Raw genomic sequence first — 24,765 nt, 5'->3', positions numbered from 1 at the left:
ACTTTGGTAACAAATCAAAAGCATGCATCTTAAGAAAAAATTAATGTGGTTTTCAAGAAAATTTCTGTAAAACTACCACCACCAAGGAAAAGTGTGGAGCCAAAAAAAAAATTGATTAGTTTAGCTTAATTCACCAAGTTTTCATTTTAAAAAAAGCAGGAAAGAGGGATCCATTAACTCTTAAAGTTTGTTTTGTTCTGCATAAACTAATTACATATGTGTGCAGGAAAGAATTTAATTTGAATGCCAAGATATATGAATGAGAAAAAAATCGATGTACCTGAAGATTCTGACTGTACACAAAATGTTGACTTTTAGTTTCCTGTAGCTATTGTTTATTTCCATAGACCAATTACAGCACAGAAACAGGCCACCTCGGACCCTCTAGTCTGTGCCGAACCATTTTTTTTCCTAGTTCCGTTGACTTGGCCCAGCCCATAGCTCTCCATTACCTCTCCCCTCCATATACCTGTCTAAATTCTTCTTAAATGTTAAAATTGAGTCCACATTTACAACTTCAGCTAGAAGCTCATTCCACGCTCCCACCACTTTCTGTGTGAAGAAGTTCCCCTTAAACTTTTCCCCTTTCACCCTTACCCATGCCCTCTGGTTTGTATCTCACTTCCTCTCAGTGGAAAAAATAGATCTACACTTACTCTGTCTATCCCCTTCATAATTTTAAATACCTCTATCAAATCTCCCCTCATTCTTATATGCTCCATGGAATAAAGTCCTGACCTGTTTAACCTTTCCCTGTAACTCATTTCAGGGCAATATTCTAGTAAATCTTCTATGTTATTGATAGCTTTCCTATAGTTAGGTGACCAAAACTGCCCACAGTACTCCAAATTTGGCCTCACCATGGTCTTGTACAACTTTACCATAACACTCCAACTCCTGTACTCATTACTTTGATTTATGAAAGCCAATATGCCTGTGACACCACTTTTAGGGAAGGGAAGTATGTATCTATTCCCAGACCCATCTATTTTATCACACTGCTGAGTGTCCTACCATTTACCGTCTATGTCCTTTCTTGGTTTGTCCTTCCAAAATGTAACGCTTCACACTGTCTGCATTAAACTCTATCTGCAATTTTTCAGTCCATTTTACCAGCTGGACCAGATCCTTCTGCAAACTTTGAAAACCTTCTTTGCTACCCAGAACACCTCCTAATGTGCAAACATGCTGATCTAATTTACCACATTATCATCCAGATAATTGATATAAATATCAAATAACAATGATCCCAGCACCAATCCCTGAGGATTTCTAGTGTCTGTAATTTTTTAAATTGCTTTTGTTGAAGATGTATACAGATTCATTCATTTATCCATATTTCAATGTGAAATATGCTTATACCCTCATACATTTTGGAGGATGGCAGAAAACCGGAGCACCCAGGGAAAACTCATGTAGACTGGAAGAATGTCCAAACTCCTCACACACCCGGGTCACTTTTGCTGTAATAACGATGTGCCAACCGCGCCACGACATATACCATGAAAGCTTTGTTACATGATGATTATGTTTTATTTGGCCTCTCTTAAAACCGGTTAATAAATTCAAAAATAAAAAAGTTTTCTTCAACTGTTTTGAAAAAGCACAGTTGATCACTGGTAATTTCTGTTTTAAATGCCACCAATGTACTCAAAATTTCACCAAAGTATTTGTGTTGTAAATTAACAATAAAGTGAAATACTTGCTGAAAATCTGCTCTCTGCTGTTTTCCAGAATCCGACCTGAGAAAAAGAATACGCGTCCACTTGTTAAATGCACATGGTTTAGATGAAGCTGGAATTGATGGTGGAGGAATATTCAGAGAGTTTCTGAATGAATTGCTGAAGACTGGGTTTAATCCAAACCAGGGATTTTTCAAAACAACAAATGAAGGGCTTTTGTATCCAAATCCTGCAGCAAAAATGCTGGTTGGTGATCACTTCACCAGACATTACTATTTTCTTGGAAGAATGTTGGGAAAGGTGAGTAATCCATTCTCAAAAGAATGTTTTTTGTGTTGGGGGATGTGGAAAACATCTGAAAGAAGGTAATACGAGTTTAAATATAAAGTAAGCCTTATGTCATATGCTGTAACATTTGAAGTTCATTCTTTTTGCAAGATTGTTTCTTCAAAGGAACCATGTAAATTAAGATTTTAAATTTTCCAAAGGTCACAAGGTACCCAAAGTTTCAAAGAGTGGTTTTGTGATTTAGAATGAAATGACAGTTGGTGGAGGCGAGCTATCTTCGTGACCTTCTGCAGTTTTTTCAAGTGTGGACCTACATGCAACATTGTGAGGGAGAAAATTCCAAGATTTTGTTCCAAATGATGTAAAGCAGTGGTGAAATATTACTGAGTCAGAATGCTGCGAGGTTTGAAAGGCACCTTCCAGATGTTGGTCCCTTGCTTTTGCTGCCATTGCCCTTCCAGCTCGTTGAGGTTGTGGGTTTGAAAAATGCTGTCGAAGGAGAGCATGAGAGATGCTGTCGAAGCAGAACAATGGAATGATGTACTAAGTTTAACCATTACTTTTATGCTACATAGAAAGCTTGGTAGTTGCACGTTGTTGTCTAACTACATTATTAGTTTTGGTAATATGAGAGAGTTGCACATCGAGGAGTTAAAAGGATTCTGAATGTTGATGGATGTTACAGGTTAGAATTTAAATGAGAAGGAAGGCAACTGACATCAGAAGAGTAGCTCACTCTTAATCACAGGGAAAAAGAAGGAAATCGTTCTTGTAATATTTTCTAAAAATCAGCTACTGTCCAGGAGGAGGGAAAAGAATGAAATTATGTAACTAGTGTAACTATGTTGACAGATGCACATCAATGTTTCTTTGGGCCAGGGCAGTGGCTAGAAAGGGTTCTGTCATTGGTACTCCTTTGTGGGTGACCCAAATCACAAGGTGGTCATAGGTGGCATGGTTGGCATACTGGTTAGCGCCATGCCTTGAGAGCACCAGCGACTGGGATTGTGGTTTGAAACCCGCGCTGTCTTTAAGGCGTTTTTATGTTTTATCTTAAGCTATGCTACAGTGATGTACAAATTTGGCTCTCTATTTGCAAGGCTTTTTTTCTTGGGCCTTGGAGACTCAGGAAAAGCATAGACTCAATCAGTACCAGAGAAATTATGATAATGCAATACAACCAGGTTGTTTCTTTGAAACAGACACAGTAAATGTATCGAACATGAAGGTCTGCAGATGCTGTGTTTGCAGTGAAAACACAAATGCTGGAGGAACTCAGGAGGTCTCACAGCAACCATCGGAGGTAAAGGTATATAACTGATCTTTCGTATATACTTTGAAGAAGGGCTTGGGCCGACACATTATATTGTTACCTCCTATGAATGCTTTGTGACCTGCTGAGTTCTTCCAGCATTTCTGTTTTTGCAGTAAATGTGTTGTTTAATGTCATTGGCTAATTTCAGCATCTTGAAGTCTTTAATTTGCAAAAAAAGCAACAGTGAAAAGTACTAGTCTCAGCCATAATGGATTGGTGTAACTTACAGTTTCAAGATAGCCACTCCTGCTGGGCATTCTGACTTACGGTAGTCAAACAAGCTCCTCCACAAGATCTCAAACTTGGAAACTTGACTTAAATAAATGATAGGTTTCAGCTAATTATATGCAGTCTCCATATCTGACAAATACTAATCTGTGCCTTACTCACCAAGACGAAGAAAAGATGGGGTTTTTCTTTGCCATATTCTCCTATACAGTTACAAATCTGTGACGGTGGCCAGTTCAATATTCCAACAGCTTGGTGTCATGAGGTTGTGCTTCAGTTGGGTGGGAAAAAAAGTGGCATAGATTGAATTTAAAAATAAATTGTTTCATGTATTAAACTTAAAGCTATGATAGCTACAAAGTCAATAACAAAACTAATTATGTTTTGATTATAATTGAAAATGATGTGGATTGTAAATACTGTGCATTTCCTGTCTGAGCAAAACAAACTGCCTTTTAAGGTGTTATCGATTGTTACCAATATTTATTGTGGCATAATTAAATCAAATTTACTTTAATGTATGTGCAGTGATTGTTTAGTGTGATTCAATGCGCTTAAGGTCTTTATAGTCAACTTGACAGAAAGGATTACCTCATGTTGTTGGTCACTTCTCAATTAAACTTTCCATTAAGAGATGATTCTTGATTCTGTTTGTGTAGTGATTGCATTTTGTTGGCTTTAAATCAGACAGCTAGACAGAGCATAAATAAGAAGTCAAAATATGTGGTAATGGAATTTTGATCTGTTTCACATTTAGAGAGACCTGAAGGTCAATTTGGATGATTTGTATGTTTTAAGGTACAATTCACTTTAAGTGCGATTCACCCTTGTAATGTCAAGTCAGCTGGTTTTAATAAAGTTGCAATCTCTTATTTCCTAATTTATTTGCTTTTGTATTCCACTGACTTCAGCAGATATCAAAACCATACGGAAATTTTTTTTTAAAAAAGGACCTTTTATCATTGAAACTGAGCAGAAAATCCTGGGGATGCCCAACTGGTCAGGCAGCACCTGTGGAGAAATAAACTGAGCTAATGTTTCAGACCAACAGCCTTTCAGCAGTACGTGGAAAAGTTAGGAAACAAGCTTAAAGTTAGAAAAGAGAGAGACACACGGATGGAGGAGTGGGGGAGACCTGAATCGTAGCTAAACTAGAAGGGGTGTAGGTGGAGAGATGCAAATGAAAATAGAGATGAGAGAGAAATGAACTATATTGGAACAAAGAGTACAAATATTGCTGGAAATCCAAAATATTCATGCTGCAATGGCCCAACATTCTGGCATCTGTGGAGAAAGAAAAATTCAGTGAAAATTGCTGGTTTGCATCTACTGCTGATGGATGGGAAAATGGTATAAGAAGGGAGTTATTACTGGGATTGGCAAGGGGAAAGGTCCTTTTGGAATGCTGGAAGAAAGTTGAATGTCGCAGAGGTATAGAGAATGATTTTTGAAAGTGGAGGCTGATGGGGTGGACAGTGGGGACAAGAGAAATCTTGAGTGTACTTTTATAATGTTGCATCTTCTTTATTTTTTCTTTGGTTTGGCTTGACCTAGCCAGTCTCACCTTGTGACTCAAGACCTCCTGTCCCAGTAACACCCTGGTGAATCTTTCCTGCAGCCTTTTTAGCTCAATGTCTTCCTCCCTCTTTCCTGCAGTTGGGTGACCAGAAATGCAAATGCTGCCTCACCTGTACAGTTGTAATATGACATCTCAACTCTTGTTCTCGGTGCTCTGACCAATGAAGGCAAGTGTGCCAAACACCTTCTTCTCTGCCCTGTTTTCCTCTGTTGGCACTTTCAGGGATAAATGTACCTATAGCCCTATATCTCTTCTGCTCTACAACACTTTCCAGGCCTATAGTGGTTTTATATCTTTCTTTGGCTTGGCTTCGCGGACGAAGATTTATGGAGGGGGTAAAAGTCCACATCAGCTGCAGGGTCGTTGGTGGCTGACAAGTCCGATGCGGGACAGGCAGACACGGTTGCAGCGGCTGCAGGGGAAAATTGGTTGGTTGGGGTTGGGTGTTGGGTTTTTCCTCCTTTGCCTTTTGTCAGTGAGGTGGGCCCTGCGGTCTTCTTCAAAGGAGGTTGCTGCCCGCCAAACTGTGAGGCGCCAAGATGCACGGTTTGAGGCGATATCAGCCCACTGGCGGTGGTCAATGTGGCAGGCACCAAGAGATTTCTTTAGGCAGTCCTTGTACCTTTTCTTTGGTGCACCTCTGTCACGGTGGCCAGTGGAGAGCTCGCCATATAACACGATCTTGGGAAGGCGATGGTCCTCCATTCTGGAGACGTGACCCACCCAGCGCAGCTGGATCTTCAGCAGCGTGGACTCGATGCTGTCGACCTCTGCCATCTCGAGTACTTCGACGTTAGGGATGAAAGCGCTCCAATGGATGTTGAGGATGGAGTGGAGACAACGCTGGTGGAAGCGTTCTAGGAGCAGTAGGTGATGCCGGTAGAGGACCCATTATTCGGAGCCGAACAGGAGTGTGGGTATGACAACGGCTCTGTATACGCTTATCTTTGTGAGGTTTTTCAGTTGGTTGTTTTTCCAGACTCTTTTGTGTAGTCTTCCAAAGGCGCTATTTGCCTTGGCGAGTCTGTTGTCTATCTCATTGTCGATCCTTGCATCTGATGAAATGGTGCAGCCGAGATAGGTAAACTGGTTGACTGTTTTGAGTTTTGTGTGCCCGACGGAGATGTGGGGGGGCTGGTAGTCATGGTGGGGAACTGGCTGATGGAGGACCTCAGTTTTCTTCAGGCTGACTTCCAGGCCAAACATTTTGGCAGTTTCCGCAAAACAGGACGTCAAGCGCTGAAGAGCTGGCTCTGAATGGGCAACTAAAGCGGCATCGTCTGCAAAGAGTAGTTCACGGACAAGTTTCTCTTGTGTCTTGGTGTGAGCTTGCAGGCGCCTCAGATTGAAGAGACCCCCATCCCGGTACCGGATGTAAACAGCGTCTTCATTGTTGAGGTCTTTCATGGCTTGGTTCAGCATCATGCTGAAGAAGATTGAAAAGAGGGTTGGTGCGAGAACACAGCCTTGCTTCACGCCATTGTTAATGGAGAAGGGTTCAGAGAGCTCATTTAAAAGAAAAAGGTTATTCAAGATTGATGGCAAAGAAAGCACCATCCATTGTGAATGAACAATGCAGAAACACAAGGGACCAACAGAAATTAAAAAAAAACATGGAAAACTGGAACTAAATGAGAAAGCAAGAACAATAGATAAAAGCAAAACCAGAATTATGTATATGAATGTTTAACAACAAAATAAATGACCATTAGAGGAATAAAATGTCACTGGACAGCATCTAAAAGTATAAGTTTCAAATTTTGCAACACACGAAAGTGCTGGGGAAACTCAACTGGGCATGCAGCATCCATAGGAGATAAGCAGTAACCACCGTTTTGGGCCAGGGCCCTCCTTCAGGAAAGTTTTCCGACCTTGTATGATCATTTTTCTGTGATTTTGGGATTGAAAACATGCCTTTAATTGTGCTGCTTTATAGTCCTATCAGTTAACAGCTAATGTCTTCAGAAGCAGTCTGGAAAAGTATTTTGAAACACACAGAGGAAAAAATAGGTTATAATTGGAGGAATGATATTTTCCAACTTCCTGCTGATGTTATTTGTAAAGACTATTGATATGTAACCAGGAAGATCCTTTTCTCTTACCATTATCATTTCAATACTGTGGCTGCGATGACAGTGGCAAACGGTACAGATCACAAACGAAGGTACTTCAACAATGTTCTATCATTTTCATGAACCTCTGTGTATCCTCATCATGTTACTCTATCAAGAGGAAAAATATGCATTATAAAATTCAGTTGTATATCTAACTACAGCTAAAATTTTACAATCTTGAAATTAACATGGAAGATTCTAGTATTAATTAATAATTATTTTACTTCGATATAATTTTCCTGAAATACAGTATGCAAATAATGGGTTCCTGTATTTCTACATGGATGGTTCAAATAGTAAAATAATTTTAACCAGACTGAACATTTGGTTAACTTCAAAAGGTAACTATTTGGAAAAATAACTTTTTTTTACTGTCACCAATTGTATTTTAAGAATAATTGAGATCAACTGTACTTCCATTGTATTCAAGGATATGTTGATAAATATGTTACCAGGCCAAGCATCCAGGGCTTCAACATTCGAGAAATCAGGGTCAAAATACCACTATGATAGCTATAGAATTTAAAGAAGCTGGGCATTTAATGATTACAGCCACACAAAGCTACTGAATTGACATTTGGTTTGTGACTGTTATTCAGGACAGGAAATAGACAATAGATAGGTGCTGGAGTTGGCCAATTGGCCCATTGAGCCAGCACCACCATTTATCGGATCATAGCTGATCTTTCTCTTTCAATAACTAATCCCAGCCTTATCCCCATAATCCTCAACTCCCCTACCCACAAGAGGCTTATGCACAACTCTCTCTTAAATCTATCCAGCGAATCTGCCCCCACCACCCTTTGTGGCAATGCATTCCACAGATCCACAACTTTCTGGGTAAAAAAAATTCTCCTCATTTCTGTCTTAAATGGCCTTCCCTGTATTCTTAAAATATGCCCTCTAGTCCTAGACTCTCCCATCATTGGGAACATGTACTCTAATTTCACCCTGTCAAGCCCTTTGATAATCCTAAATACCTCAATCATGTCTCCCCTCATCCTTCTAAACTCCATCGCATATAATCCCAGACTTCCTAACCTATCCGTGTATGTCAATCCTGCCATCCTGGGAACTAATCTTGTAAATCTGGGCTGCACTCCCTCTATAGCAAGTATGTTCTTTCTTAAATATTAGGACCAGAATTGGATGCAATACTCCAGGTGAGGTCTCACCAGGGCCCTGCAAGAGGGCTTCTGTACTCCAATCTCCCATCCTTATCTAGTCTGACCTACTGTGACCCCAGACTAGTGTGGTTGACCCTTAAATGCCCTCTAAAATAGTTTGGAAATACACTCAATTCAAAGGAATTAAGATTAGATAATAAATGCTGGCCTAGCCAGTGGTGCCCATATCACCCACAATTGAATAAAATTAAAAGTTGCAATAAAGTTCTCCAATGGGCCGACAGATTTATCAATACTTTATCTGTGTTTCCTGTTTCTGTTGGTGTTAAGCTAAATTTGTAGGACATTAATACAGTGTCATGAATCCTACATACACTGTTGGGCTGATGTAAATTTCTTTGTATGTGTATGTTTCAGTGTTCTGTTTATTCCTTAGTTTTTGAACCTGTATGTAACTATTTGAAATTTACAGTGTCCAGCAGAAATAAAATAATGCATCAGTTCTCTCATAGCAGCAAATATTTTCATTTAACAAATGAGTCATAATTGTACAATGTGAATGTCAGTTTTTATGCCTAGTTCTTGGTTCCAAATGATGGTCAAAGAAGAGCAGGCATTTAGTTTTTCTATTGATTAGTGATGCCATGAGTTTGAAGTCTATTTGGCAGCTTATAATATTCACATTTCTTTTCCAGATGGAGTTCCCATTTGCATTAATTGAGCAGCACTTACTTATATTAAAATTGTTTTCCTGCGTAATTAATCCTCCTCCGTTCAATTATTTTGGCACCGATCTGGCAATAAGTATTCTCATAAAGAACAGATCCTAGAAGTTTCCCATTGTTTCTCAATATTGTTATTGTGGCTTTATAAGTGAAACATTGCAGGGAGCTGGTCAAAATTTGCATATTCAAAAACTTGTTTACTTATTACAGTTGACATTAGAAACGAAAATGATGTAACCTTTGCCCATACTGTTTAACTCAAAATTCATGTTAACTTTGAATACATGTTAAAAAGAGTATTACATTTAAAGTAGTCTATTTCTGCCTCAAAATTGTATTTTTGGCTACTCCGCCTCTGCCACTCATGTCCATACATGGTCTCTGGTCCTATCCTGTTATAAATGCATGAGTTCAATGCATTTTCTGAGATAGATGACCATGACAAGGGCAGACAACAAAAGTAATAACAAAATTCTTCCCAAGTACCAGTACTTCCCCGAGGAAATCATTTCTTCACCACCATGTGCCTTTTCCAAGACAGAATTTAAGAAGAGATATTTTTTTCAAGCTTGGACTCTATCAGTTTGTTCATTGGAATTTTTCTCTCTAGATCAACCGTTCTCAACTTTTTTCTTTCCATTCGCATACCACTTTAAGTAATCCCTATGCCATTGGTGCTCTGTGATTAGTCAGGGATTGCTTAAGGTGATATGTGAGTGGGAAGGGAAGGTTGAGAACCTCTGCTTTGGACCCAATTGTTACTGATATATTTTGCTTTAGAAAAATTGTCTTTGGCCCATTTCCTTTGGAGTTATAAAACCGTACACAAAATGAGTCAATTAGATACAATTAAACAGTGGTTTTCAACCTTTTTCTTTCCACCCACATACCTTCTTAAATCAATCCCTTTCTAATCACAGAGCACCTGTATCATAGGGAATACTTAAAGAGGAATGTGACTGGAGAGAAAACGGTTGAGAACCACTGATTTAGGTGGTTCATAAACTATTTGAGAATGTTTGGGCTGCATTTCCAATAAACAACCCAAATCCACCTTCCAATATTGCATGTGATTCTGAAATGTTCCTCTATCTTACTTATATGTAGAAGTTATAAAGTTCTGACAACCTGCAAAATAATGCAGATTAATAGCTGATGGAGATGTAACAGTGGCTTGTGATCAATGCAGTAGCTCACGATCTGACTAAGATCTTTTTCCTAGGTAATTCTCTGCACTCTCTGCTTTATGATTAATTTTAGAGGAAAGGAAGGGTTTTCAAATTAATTGCTGATTTGAATAAATTTGAATGTGCAATTTTAAGGCAGCAGGTAGTGAGATAAATCTCTTAACCTGCACCCCAGGCTTAGAACACTAACATTCTTGTTTAGATGTCCAGTTAATTTCTGAAATCCAATGAAGCAAAATGATGTGGCACAACCCCACAATCAACCCTTTAACAAGGTAAAGTGTGCTACAGCAAATAAAAAGATAAAAAAATGAAAACACTCAGGTGAGGCAGCATCAATTGAAAGAGAAACAGTTAATGATTCAGATCATGAACTCTTAATATATCCAAATGTCTTGGATTGTAAACTTATTCCCTCTAATTTGCTGTTGTGCTGTTTTGTTGTGAAATAAATTATGATTGTTGATTCATTTTTTTAATTGCAGGCCCTATACGAAAATATGTTGGTAGAGCTTCCATTTGCCAGTTTCTTTCTGAGCAAACTCTTGGGCACGAGTGCAGATGTTGATATTCACCACCTTGCCTCTTTGGATCCTGAAATGTACAAAAATCTTCTCTTCCTGAAGAGCTATGAAGGTGATGTTGAAGAACTTGGTCTTAATTTCACAGTTGTAAACAACGAACTTGGGGAGGCACAGGTAGGTCCAAGAAATTTTCTGAATTACTGATCAAAAACTGATCATAGAATAGATTGAACAAGGCTCTTGTCTTTGTATACTATAGTCTTTCTTTGGCTTGGCTTCGTGGACGAAGATTTATGGAGGGGTAATGTCCACGTCAGCTGCAGGCTCGTTTGTGGCTGACAAGTCCGATGCGGGACAGGCAGATACGGTTGCAGTGGTTGCAAGGGAAAATTGGTTGGTTGGGGTTTGGGGGTTGGGTTTTTCCTCCTTTGTCTTTTGTCAGTGAGGTGGGCTCTGCGGTCTTCTTCAAAGGAGGTTGCTGCCCGCCAAACTGTGAGGCGCCAAGATGCACGGTTTGAGGCGATATCAGCCCACTGGCGGTGGTCAATGTGGCAGGCACCAAGAGATTTCTTTAGGCAGCCCTTGTACCTCTTCTTTGGTGCACCTCTGTCACGGTGGCCAGTGGAGAGCTCGCCATATAACACGATCTTGGGAAGGCGATGGTCCTCCATTCTGGAGACGTGACCTACCCAGCGCAGTTTGATCTTCAGCAGCATGGATTCAATGCTGTCGGCCTCTTCCATCTTGAGTACTTCGATGTTAGGGATGAAGTCGCTCCAATGAATGTAATAATATATATTATACTGTATATAGTATAGAGAGAAAGTCTGAATTTTTGAACACAATTAAAACGTGTTTACACTTTTCTAATTGAAAGCCTTCTATATGTAGGTTGTGGAACTGAAAATGGGTGGCAAGGATATTCCTGTGAACAGTGCAAACAGGATAGCCTACATCCATCTTGTTGCAGACTACAGGCTTAACAAGCAGATTCGACCACACTGTCTTGCATTCAGGCAGGGAGTGGCTAATGTGGTGAACCTGGAATGGCTGAGGATGTTTGACCAACAAGAGCTTCAGGTAAACAAGAGTGGGTCTTTATCTCAATTGTTTTTGCCTGCAACCTGACAAGTCTTCCTTGGCATCTGATGGAAGAAATTTAGATAATCTGAAATCTTGATGAGAATTACAAAGTAAAAGAAATAATTTAGTGGGTATAAATTTGGGTGCATGGAACACGACGCCAAATTAAACTAAACCTTATTTACTACACGTGATCTATACCCCCTCCATTCCCTGCATACAAATATCTGCCTAGAAGCCTCTTAAACGCTACCTTCATATCTGCTTCCACCACTACTCGAGGCAGACTGTTGCAGGCATCTACCAATCTGTTATTTAAAAAAAACCCCACAAAATTTGCCTTGCACGCATCTTTTAAATTTTCCCCATCCTCCTTAAATACATGCTCTCTGGTATTCCGATATTTGACATTTTTACCCTTTACACATTGCACACAAAATGTGGTTTTGAATGACACGCGGACTTATTTAATTGTTGTTTCGAAGAAACCATACACCACAGTGGGCAGCCTTTTGGTCCACAGAGACTATTAGACTGGTCAGGCTCGTTAATTAATTGTAATCAGCTTCTCTTTTCCAGTATCACTCCATTTTTTTTTGGCTGTGTAACCATGATCCACTTGAGTTATCATTGGAATTTAGATAAGCATTCATTCATCTCGGACATGCAGTCAGGGAGTGTGATCAATTGGCAAATGGTAGGGCAAAATGGGTGGATGAGGGTAATTGGTTGGAATTTCCTGACTGGTGGAAAATGGTAGAGTATTGATGTCATGTGAGACCAAGGATCAGACCTAGAGTACTCTAGGTCATGATACTTTGGATCTAATCAAGAACATTGTTTTGACGTTTGTTATTTCCACATTGTACACGAACCACAATCCTTGTGGGTTGAATATGATCTTCTCATTTAAAGGCTGTTGAATTAACACAGAGGATTGTGATGATGTTGAAACCCTGCCTCTCTCATTTAGTTAAAACTAGTACAGAAAAAGGCTCTTTGTCCCAACTTGCCCATGCTGAGACAGTCATCTTGACTAAAGTTCATAATGCTTTAGTAAATTCTACTTTCCATTGTAAAATACTCGGAGAATAAAAAAATATCTGGAAAGCACCACAGGATATTGAAAAATGGTATCAAAAGAGCTGGAAATAGGAAGAAAATTTAGGGCATGGAATTTGGGCTTGAATGGAGCCATAGCACGATTTCATGCCATATTTTTTCTATTAAGATGATTTTTCTTCAAAGTTTCGAGGGAAGAAAAAATGTAATGGCTATTTGCCGTCCAAAAGTGGCCAGCAAGGAAGGTTGTACCAGAATCTGGATGAACTCGGCCAGTAGACCAAGGATTGGCCAATGGAATTCAACTGCAAGATGTTGCATTTTGGTTGGTTGAGCCTGCATAGGTCTTGCATGGTGAATGATTTAGCCCTGGAGAGTGTTGTAGAGCAGAGACTTGAAGGAGCAAATACATTATTCCGTGAAAGTATGAAAACAAGAGAGCAGTGGTGATGAAGGTGTTTGACACGGTTGCTTTCATCAGTCAAAGCATTGGGTGCAGGAGCAGGGACGCCATGTTACAACTGTACTAGTTGTTTTGGTGAGACTGGACTTGGAAAATTGTGTGCAGTTTTGGTCATATAAATTATATAATTAACCTGAAAAGGGTGCAGAAAAGATTTGCAAGAATATTACAGGGGCAGTTAGATTTGGATTACAAGGACAAGGTGGGACTTTTCTACCTGGAGTATAGGAGGCAAAAGAAAGTCCTTGCAATGTTTATAAAATTGTGAGAGGCATAGATCAGATAAGTAGTTTGTCTTTTTTTTCCCAGGTGTTGGAATCTAAAACGAAGGAGCATAAATTTCAGGTGAAAGGAGAAAGATTTACAAGGGATCTGGTGGATATATGGAAGAAGCTGCCAGTGAAGTGGTAGTGGCAGGGATAGTTGTGACATTTAGACGTGGATGAGAAAGATTCAAAGGGATATGGACCAAATGTAGGCAAATTGGATCAGCTTGATTGGCATAGATAAGTTGGGTCAACAAGTTGTCTCCATGCTGAAGAACTCTTGAACTCTTTTACAAAGCAATTAAAATTGCAATGTCTTTAAATGTTTTCTCTAATCCCTCCTGTCACCAGGTTTTGATTTCTGGAGCACAAATACCAATTGACCTGGAGGATCTGAAAAACTTCACCAACTATTCAGGTATTTTGACTTGGCCTATGGGTTATAGTTAATTTTTGCATTGTTCATGATGAATCAAACTATGTCAAACCTGGGATATGAGAAAAGAGCAAATGTGATTCTTAAAAGAAGCTATTTGTAAAATGTGTACATTTGTGCTTGGAGTATTTAACTTGGTGTCCTAATTACATAGAAGCTTAGTTTTGAAAGCAAATAACCAAAACAAACTAATGTTTCCACACACTAAGTAGATTTCCATCTCCTTCTAGAGTCTCCAACTTCGGCACCTGATTGTTAGAGGAATAAAATGGGTGTGTAAGGAAGTGTGAGGTGTTTTATTTTCCAGGATTATCCTGGAAATGCTGAGCAGATTTGGAATGGGATAGCTCAGTCTTGTGCTTGATTTGCTCTGGTCTGACCTGATGTTAGCAACAAATTTGTGCCAGCCACGATAAAAACTGAGATTTGGACTTGATGAATAGGACCATTCTGATTGAATGTTGAGTACAAGGGTTAAAGTTTTGATGGGACAAGGTATCAAAAGAAATGTTGAAAAAAATGAGTGCGCAAGAGAATAGCAATTAAAGCAAGTAGAACTGAAAGCTAGGTGTTTTAGTGACTAAGTCAATGTGCTTAAAGTTGTCATTAGATGCATGGATGAAGGGCAGGGTAAAGCATTTTGCTGTTGATATTGCCATGACATCACATATAGATGAAGAAATGGAAGAAAAAAAAATGAAATGAACTATATTTCATTGATAAAGGGATTTGGCTGATGTTGACTGACCTGTCGAGTTCTTCCAGCATTTTGTGCATTTTGCTGCAGTTTTGCAGCATCTGCAGTCGTTCTTGTTTGCCTCCATATAGAATTGTCATGAAGAAGTCTCATATTCAAGTGGGAAACTGGGGCTGGGGAGTCGAACAGTTTTTGGTATTATTAACATTCTGAAAACAAAATGATTATGAAGCTATTCTCAATTTCTATTTATGACATTTTGTTAACTATGCAAAATGTAATTGCAAACAAAACAAAGTAATAATAGACTTTTTGTCTGAAATCTAAATTGGTGTGGATGGTGTCAGGATACAGTCGGGGTATGGAGTTCTAATTCTGCAAAACCAAAATAAAAACCAATGCTATAACTATTAGCAGGTTCGACAACATTTGCAAAGCATTAACAATTCAGGTCCTTTCACTAAAAAGGGAAGAAATTGGGGAATTATGTTTTTAAGGTACAGAGTTGGGCAAAGACTTGGGGGTGAGTGTAAAAGGGGATGCAAAAAATGCTGTGAACAGAAGCTTTGTCTTTTTTTAAAAAAAACCTGCCCTTCTCTGCTCCCTTTGTGTAATGTGAAAACTTCTACGCAAATTCAGTCAATTTGCTGCCTGTATATTCTCTTCACTGGATAGATTAAATGTAGTGTCCTGAGTAAATCCTGCTTAGTTCCCAGCACTAAAAACAGAACATTCTGGAAATGCTCAACAGGCCAAGACAGTACAATATAGCTAGATTGCTTAATATCGGACACCTACGTAGAAACATAGAAACATAGAAAATAGGAGCAGGAGTAGGTCATTCGACCCTTCGAGCCTGCTCCGCCATTCAACGAGATCATGGCTGATCTTAAAGTTCAGTACCCCATCCCCGCCTTCTCTCCGTCACCTTTAATGCCCTTATACTGAAGAAATAGATCTAATTCCCTCTTAAATAGATTTAATGAACCTGCCTCTACTGCCCTCTGTGGCAATGAATTCCACAGATTCACCACCCTCTGGGTCAAGAAATTCCTCCTCATCTCTGTCCTAAATGGTTTGCCTATTATCCTCAAACCATGGCCCCGGGTTCTGGATTTTCCCATCCTTGGAAACATCCCATCTGCATCCATTCTGTCCAGTCCTGCCACAATTTTATATGTCTCTATGAGATCCCCTCTCAATCTTCTAAACTCCAGCGAATACAATCCCAATTTGCGCAATCTTTCCTCGTAAGTCATTCCTGCCATTCCAGGTATCAGCCTGGTGAATCGCCTCTGCACTCCCTCCATTGCAAGAACATCCTTCCTTAGATAAGGTGACCAAAACTGCACACAATACTCCAGGTGGGGTCTCACCAAGGCCCTGTACAGCTGCAGTAAGGTATCCTTGTTCCTAGACTCAAACCCTCTTGATATGAAGGCCAACATACCATTTGCCTTTTTAACCGCCTGCTGTACCTGCATGCTTGCCTTCAGAGACTGATGTACAAGTACCCCGAGGTCAAATAGTAATCTGCCCTCCGGTTTGTATTACCAAAGTGGATAACCTCACATTTATCCACATTGTAGTGCATTTGCCATGTATCTGCCCAGTCCCTCAATTTATCCAAATCACACTGGAGCTTCCTGACCCCCTCTTCCGTGCACACAACCCCTCCTAGTTTAGTGTCATCTGCAAATTTGGAGATATTACATCCAATCCCCTCATCCAGATCATTAATGTAAATTGTAAACAGCTGGGGTCCCAGTACAGATCCCTGTGGTACCCCACTGATCACCGCCTGCCACTCAGAAAACGAGCCATTTATCCCAACTCTCTGTCTTCTACCTGCCAGCCAGTTCTCAATCCACATCAATACTTTGAATCCATGAGCCTTGATTTTGGAAGCCAGTCGTTTATGCGGGACCTTATCGAAGGCCTTTTGGAAGTCCAGGTACACCACATCCATTGGCTCTCCCCATCTATTTTACCTGTCACCATCTCAAAGAATTCCAATAGATTTGTCAAGCACGATTTACCTTTTGTAAATCCATGTTGACTCCGTCCGATCCCTTCTCTGCTAGTCATATGCTCCGCTATTATACCCTTAATAATGGATTCCATCATTTTGCCCACTACTGATGTAAGGCTCACCGGCCTATAGTTCCCCGCTTTTTCTCTACCCACCTTTTTAAATAATGGGGTAACATTAGCTACCCTCCAATCCATGGGTACTGATCCTGAGTCTATTGAGTTTTGGAAAATAATTCTTAAAGCATTTGCTATCTGAATGGCCACTTCCTTGAGTACCCTAGGATGTAGATTATCAGGCCCTTGGGATTTATCTGCCTTTAATCCCATTAATTTCCCCAAGACCATGTCCTTAGAGATACTGATTTCTTTCAGTTCCTCCCTTGCATTAGTCTCTATGTTTCCCAACATCCTTGGGAGGTTATTTGTATCCTCTCTTGTAAAAACAGAACTAAAGTAAGAATTTAATTGGTCTGCCATTTCCTTATTCCCCATTATATATTCCCCTGATTCCGACTGCAAAGGACCTACTCTGGATTTCACCAATCTTTTCCTCTTGATGTATTTATAAAAGCTTTTGCAGTCGGTTTTTATATTTGCCGCAAGCTTACTTTCGTAATTTATTTTTGCTCTCTTGATTAATCCCTTTGTCCTCCTTTGCTGCACCTTGAACTGCTCCCAGTCTTCGGTTGTGGTACTTTTTTTGGCCAATTGATATGCTCTCTCTTTGGACCCAATGCTGTCTCTAATTTCCCTTGTTATCCACGGTTGAGTCACCTTTTTTGGTTTATTTTTATGCCAAACCGGTATAAACGATTTTTGCAATTTCTCCATTAGATCTGTGAATGCTTTCCATTGTCTATCCACAGTCAACTCCCCCATAAACACCACCCAATCAATCTTACTCAACTCCCGTCTCATACCATCATAATTCCCTTTATTTAAATTCAGGACCTTAGTCTCGGTTTTAATTTCATCACTCTCCATGTCGAGTGAGAATTCGATCATATTGTGATCGCTCCTACCCAAAGGGCCTCGTACAACAAGATTGCTGATTAGCCCCTTATCATTGCATAATACCCAATCTAAAATGGCCTGCTCACGAGTTGGTTCCTCGACATATTGGTCTAGATAACCGTCCCGTAAACATTCAAGGAATTCCTCCTCCTCAGTATTTTTACCAATTTGACTAGTCCAATCTATATGCAAATTAAAGTCTCCCATGATGACAGCTGTTTCCTTATTGCACGCTTTTCTAATTTCTCTTCCTTCACCTCTACACCACTATTTGGAGGCCTATCTTTGGCTTGGCTTCGCGGACGAAGATTTATGGAGGGGGTAAATGTGCACGTCAGCTGCAGGCTCGTTTGTGGCTGACAAGTCCGATGCGGGACAGGCAGACACAGTTGCAGCGGTTGCAGGGGAAAATTGGTGGGTTGGGGTTGGGTGTTGGGTTTTTCCTCCTTTGCCTTTTGTCAGTGAGGTGGGCTCTGCGGTCTTCTTCCAAGGAGGTTGCTGCCCGCCAAACTGTGAGGTGCCAAGATGCACGGTTTGAGGCGATATCAGCCCACTGGCGGTGGTCAATGTGGCAGGCACCAAGAGATTTCTTTAGGCAGTCCTTGTACCTCTTCTTTGGTGCACCTCTGTCACGGTGGCCAGTGGAGAGCTGGTTGACCGTTTTGAGTTTTGTGTGCCCGACGGAGATGTGGGGGGGCTGGTAGTCATGGTGGGGAGCTGGCTGATGGAGGACCTCAGTTTTCTTCAGGCTGACTTCCAGGCCAAACATTTTGGCAGTTTCCGCAAAACAGGACGTCAAGCGCTGAAGAGCTGGCTCTGAATGGGCAACTAAAGTGGCATCGTCTGCAAAGAGTAGTTCACGGACAAGTTTCTCTTATGTCTTGGTGTGAGCTTGCAGGCGCCTCAGATTGAAGAGACCCCCATCCGTGCGGTACCGGATGTAAACAGCGTCTTCATTGTTGAGGTCTTTCATGGCTTGGTTCAGCATCATGCTGAAGAAGATTGAAAAGAGGGTTGGTGCGAGAACACAGCCTTGCTTCACGCCATTGTTAATGGAGAAGGGTTCAGAGAGCTCATTGCTGTATCTGACCCGACCTTGTTGGTTTTCGTGCAGTTGGATAACCATGTTGAGGAACTTTGGGGGGCATCCGATGCGCTCTAGTATTTGCCAAAGTCCTTTCCTGCTCACGGTGTCGAAGGCTTTGGTGAGGTCAACAAAGGTGATGTAGAGTCCTTTGTTTTGTTCTCTGTACTTTTCTTGGAGCTGTCTGAGGGCAAAGACCATGTCAGTAGTTCCTCTGTTTGCGCGAAAGCTGCATTAACGTTTTCCGCCCCTTGCTATTCCTCAGTTCTACCCATATAGATTCCGCATCTTCTGAGTTAATATCCTTCCTGTCAATCGTGTCGGTCCCTTCTCTCACCATCAATACTACCCCTCCCCTTTTTCTTTCTTGCCGATCCCTCCTAAATATCGTATACCCCGGGATGTTAAGTTCCCAGGCTTGCCCACCCTGCAGCCATGTTTCTGTAATCCCAATCAAATCATATTTGTTTATCTCAATTTCCACAGCTAATTCATCTACCTTGTTCCGAATGCTTCTTGCATTAAGATATAAAGCCTTCAGATTTGCTTTTTTCACCCTCCTTGCTCTTTGGGGGTGGATCCAGGAGTGGCCTTTGCTCTGGATGCGGAAAAGGCCTTTGACAGATTGGAATGGGATTTTTTGTTCAAGGCACTGGAGAAATTTGGATTGGGTCAAACATTTATTAACTGGGTGAGTGCACTTTATTGTAAACTCCAAGCAAAAATTCTTACAAATGGGCAAATCACTCCACTGTTTCCTTTGAGCAGGTCCAGTAGACAGAGCTGTCCATTGTCCCCAGCGCTGTTTGTACTGGCAATTGAGTCGTTGGTAGAAGCCATTCGGCAGGATCCAGACATAAAGGGGTTCAGGTTGGCCCAGGTGGAACACAAAATCAACCTTTTTGCTGATGATGTGTTAATAGATTTGACAGACCCCGGGAGGTCGTTGGCCAGGCTGAGGATTATGGGAAGGTCTCGGGGAACAAAGTAAATCTGGACAAGAGTGCCTTTAATGAATGGAGATTATAAACAATATCAACAGAGGAGTCCACTTATATGGCTGCAAAAAGACATTAAATATCTGGGGATAAAAGTGGACAGGATTTGTGCATTTTATACAAACTTAATTATCTCCCTTTGCTCCGGATGATTGAGGAGGACCTTGCTAGATGGAGGACTCTGCCCATAACACTGGTGGGCAGAGTTATCTGTGTCAGAATGAAGGTGATGCCAGAGTTCCTGTATCTTTTTCAATTGTTACCCATTTCATTGCCACGGTTTTTTAAAGAAGCTCAACGAATATGTCAGGATGTTCTTGTGGTACGGAAAAGTGGCTAGTACCTCCATGGAAAAGTTGATGTGGGACTATAATTTGGGGGATTTAAAATTATCTAATTTCAAAAAATATTACTGGGCAACCCAGGCGAGATTTATTGCCTCACTTTTTGAGGGAGGCCCTCCCTCCCTTCCTGGGTACAAATTGGACTACATGCGGTAGGTGAAAAGATAGCAGGAGAGTTTATATACAAATGGGAAACTAAATTAATTTCAAAGAAAATGGATAACCCCATACTAAAACATGAACTTCAGATGTGGCAAAGAATAAATCAATGTATTGGATTGAAGGTGGGGTTATCTCCCAAAACGCCTTTGACCCAGTACAAAATTAATAATACCCTTGACTCTGGGAAATAAAATCCTGGACACCTGGTGCCAGAAGGGGATCCCATGTTTTGAGGATTGTTACAAGCTCATGTCATTTGAACAAGTGAGGAACAAATACGATTTGTCTAATAGAACATTCTTCTGCTATCTGTAAACAAGATCTTAAAGAAAAAATTAGGTCCATCTATGACCCTACTTAGATGTAGTAATGTGGAGATTCTACGACAGAGGAATGTGTGTGAATTTATCTCTAAGATGTATTACATATTCTAAAGTGAGGGCCCAAAGCCGGGTTTACACAGGTCAAGGGAGAGATGGGAGTCGGACTTGGACATAAGAGTGGTGGCAGGACCTGTGTCTACACAGCGTGACTGGAGTCATCAGTGCTAGATACAGGATGGTGCAATACAATTTCTTGCACCAAATTATACAAATCAAAGCCTAAAATTTCAGAAATGTGCTTTAGGTGTGGTGTGGAGGTTGGAACTTTTGACCACTCCTCCTGGCTATGTACAAAGGTAAGATCTTTTTGGGAAGACCTGGTGGACATTCTAAAAAAAATTACAAAACTGGATTTTCCACTGGATCCAGAAGTGTACCTTTTGGGGACATTGAGGATGTGAGTTTTAGAATGTCCAAATACCAAATTTTGTTCATGAAGGCCGCCTTGATGGTAGCCAGGAAGTGTATAGAAGTTTTGTGGAAGTCCAACTCCCAACTAAATACCACACGATGGAATATGGAAATGCAGAGTTGTGTTCCCCTGGAGAAAATCGCATACAATCTAAGGAAGAAACATAACATTCGTTAAGGTGGCAAACTTGCTTGAGATATATTGGCACTCAGATTGATTATTTCCCACCCCCCCACCTTTGAAATGTGCCAACTTCAGGGAAATAAATATGATTAAAGTGGGACATGGCACAGGCAATGTGTTTCTTTCAGTTTCATTTTGAGTTTTTTTACTTTCTTTTTAATTTAATTGTATCAATGTAATTTAATTGACTGTACTTTCAGTTGTACGAAGGTGGAGGGGAAATATAGACTCCATACATTACATGATTATTTTTAAAAATTATATAATTTGTTTGAATTTTACAAGTCTATGAAAATTAAAATAAAATGTTTAAAACAAAATGTCAGACAGTATCTGTGCAATGAAAAATCTTGCTGTTTCCATGTAGATTGCAAAATTCTTGCTTGTTGTAGCAAGACAGGTACTTTGTAAAGAAAAGAACTGCAATAGTTTATATTAAATACAAAGGATAGTATTCAGTTACCAGAGGGCTGTTAAGAGTGGTGTTACAATAGGGCAGGTAGTTATTACCTTGGTAGAGAATTCCATGATTAGCGCAGGGAAGGTTCCAGAGCCTGATCGCTATTGGGAAAAATAAATTGTCTTGAATCTTAAGTGCTGGACTTCAGGCTTCTGTACCTTCTACCCAAAGGCAGCAAGCAGTGAGTAAAGGTTGTGACCAGGATGTTGGGGTACCTTTGTGCACCACCACACAAAAATGTCTTCAATGGATGCTATTTTAATTCATTTTCCCACTCCCATTGGTCTTGACAAAATTTCAAAAAGTTTATATGATAACTGCATTTTTTTGGGGCAATAGGAACTGCTAAAGATTTAACTGCACTCATTTTCATTTCCTCTTGATGCATCTTGTCAGATTTTCATCCTTCTGCTTTGCAGAATTACTTTTGATCATTTATTCATGCCGAATTTCCATATTATCTTGAATTTTTCTTTGTCTGTATATTTAAGGTGCGTCTTTATTTTTATGAATGAGGAGGGGTGGCAGTGAACAAATTTACATCCGTAATAGAAAGACTGATGACTAGAGAAGTGTTGATAAAGCACAGGTGCAGCCTGATCTGTTGAGTATTATCAGTATTTCTTGCATTTATTTCAGATTCCCACAACCTGCAGTTAAAGTCCATTTATCAAAGCCCATTTTATTTATTTGGACTGAGGAGTAATTTCGTGTCGGATTTAATTTTTAATTTCTTTATACCATTATCCTGTTACTTCAATGGGGAATAAACTATAAGTAACCTTCCTCTGATTTATGTGCATGGATTAAGTGTCAGGGTTAAAATAACCAGTCTAACCATTTTTAAATCCTTTTTATTGCTTGTCTGAGAAGGTTTATTTGTTAGTCATCTAAAGCAGAGTTTGTCTTGTTTGCAAGAATGTTTTCAATCATTAATGTGCAACGTATTTGTACTTTGTGTATTGGTATGGAGAATGAAGAAGGAAAATTATTGTTACTTGTTTACATAGTATTCATTGAAACACCATCTAAATTTTGGGGGTGGGGGGGGGCATTCAGTTGTTTTATACTTGATTTGCAGAGTTGAAACATTTCCAGATATTTTGAAAGGTAATTTCTACTGGTCGAACCTTGCTTATAATTTCTAGTTTCTGTTTTTCTTGTGGTGATAGAAAGTGCAGAAACATTCTGGTTGTAAGTTTTCCTGTTAATCTTTCTGTTTAAATTTAACTGCTCTCTATGCGTAATGGGGAAGTGTCCATTCTGATTTTGAAATCTCTCAACTGCATGCATTGATATGATTTGTAATTAAAGGCGCTTCAGTGACCTTTTAAATTCACATGTCCTTCAGTAAGCAGATTTTTAATCTTTACCGATTTCCACATTCAGAAATTAACTTTGGAATACTTCACAGAAGAGAAAAGACAAAGAAAGCTATTGCATTAATGAGGGTTTGCTAACTATAATCATTTGGAGCAGAATCAAGGACGATGTACTTGAATCCAATTGTTATTATTTTGATTCTTCCACAATAGAATTCAAAGGCTCCATTGCCAAATCATTTTTAATTAAATTCGCCATACCTGTCATACCTGCCACTCACTTCCCCCAGTGAGAAGACTTATCAGTGTCTCAATGAGTTAGAAATAGTTTTAAATCCAAGCAATGTTCGAGTTTAAAGTATGTTCTCCAAATAAAAACAATGTTTTAAATTAGTGACCATAATTTAGTTTTGTTAGTTGATTCATTTCCTTTTTACTTACTGTATTTGATGGCATGTAAGGCCCACTTTTCCCCCCTGAAAAATTGACTCAAAAATACCCTCTGTTCCCCACCCACCCCCCAACCAGGTCTTAGATGCAAAGTTGAAATTGAGCAGATTGCTGGCTACTCGCCCAGCTTCAAGAAACCCACGGAGGTGTTGTGGCTATCCAGGAGGTGGGCCTGCATCTTTGCGAACCACCATCTCTTGGATGCCCTGTGCTTTTTGGAGCCAGCATCGCTGCTCATTTCCCCTGGTGAGAAGGCTGACCAAGGCAGCCCCTGCCAGTAGTGCAAGGCCATCTGGAGCCGCTTACTTCCCCAGTGAGAAGGCCACCGCCAGCAGTGTAAGACTGTCTGGAGCTGTCACTCACTCCCCCCTGGTGAGAAGGCCGACCACGGCGGCCCCTGCTCGCAGCATAAGACTATCTGGAGCTATCATTCACTTCCCTTGGTGAGATGGCCGACCATGGTGGCCCCCGTCAACAGTGCAGGAGGAACCTGTTTACCACATTAGGCTCGATGTTGAATGGTATATTTTTCATTTTATGGTATTTGGATATAGCTAATAAGTTAACATTGATTACCCATAACAAGGGCATTGAGAGCTGCTACCTTAAATTGCAGCGGTTCTTCTGTTAAAAACACTGTCAAAGTTCTTTTGGGTCAGAGTTCCTGAAAATGATGTGATGTTTTTATATCTAATCAAGTTCAGGATCAGGCCATCCCTGGCAAGGCCTGCATTTATCATACCCATGAGAAGATTAGTTGGTGTGGCCCTGATTCAGGTTGACTTAAATTGTTCCAGAAAACCTTGCTACAGGCAAGTTCCTGGGAGTTCATGTTTCAGAAGACATCTGGAACCAGCTCATCGAGGCAACCACGAAGAAGGCATACTGATGCGTATATTTCCTAAGAACTCTGAATAGATATGGCATGTTGTTGAATACTCCCATCAAACTTCTGCAGATGCACTGACTTGTTGCATCACAGCCTGGTTTGGACGTTCAAATGCCCAGTGGCATACCAACCTGCTGACGGTAACACACATAGTCAGATCCATCACCGGCTCCGATCTCGCATCCTCTGAAGACATCTATGTGAGCGCTGCCTCAAGAAGGCAGCCTACATCATAAGGGCCCCATTTAGCCAGG

The 24,765-nt window shown here is 40.3% G+C and overlaps 1 protein-coding gene across 11 annotated transcripts in view; it reads left to right on the top strand.

Annotated features, from left to right (window-relative positions):
* ube3c (ubiquitin protein ligase E3C) overlaps positions 1 to 24,765 on the top strand; it is a 194,879-nt gene that overhangs the window by 137,434 nt on the left and 32,680 nt on the right. For all 11 annotated transcript variants that reach the window (XM_069914741.1, XM_069914747.1, XM_069914744.1 and 8 more), the window contains 4 exons: positions 1,735 to 1,982; positions 10,731 to 10,943; positions 11,661 to 11,849; positions 13,995 to 14,061. In XM_069914741.1, coding sequence (XP_069770842.1) covers positions 1,735 to 1,982; positions 10,731 to 10,943; positions 11,661 to 11,849; positions 13,995 to 14,061 — 717 coding nt within the window. The remainder of the gene's footprint in view (positions 1 to 1,734; positions 1,983 to 10,730; positions 10,944 to 11,660; positions 11,850 to 13,994; positions 14,062 to 24,765) is intronic.

Source organism: Narcine bancroftii, chromosome 1, assembly GCF_036971445.1.
Source record: "Narcine bancroftii isolate sNarBan1 chromosome 1, sNarBan1.hap1, whole genome shotgun sequence".
NCBI classification, from domain to species: Eukaryota; Metazoa; Chordata; class Chondrichthyes; order Torpediniformes; family Narcinidae; genus Narcine; species Narcine bancroftii.
The sequence above is the reverse complement of the archived record's forward strand: the minus strand, read 5'-3'. Positions and strand labels throughout refer to the sequence as shown.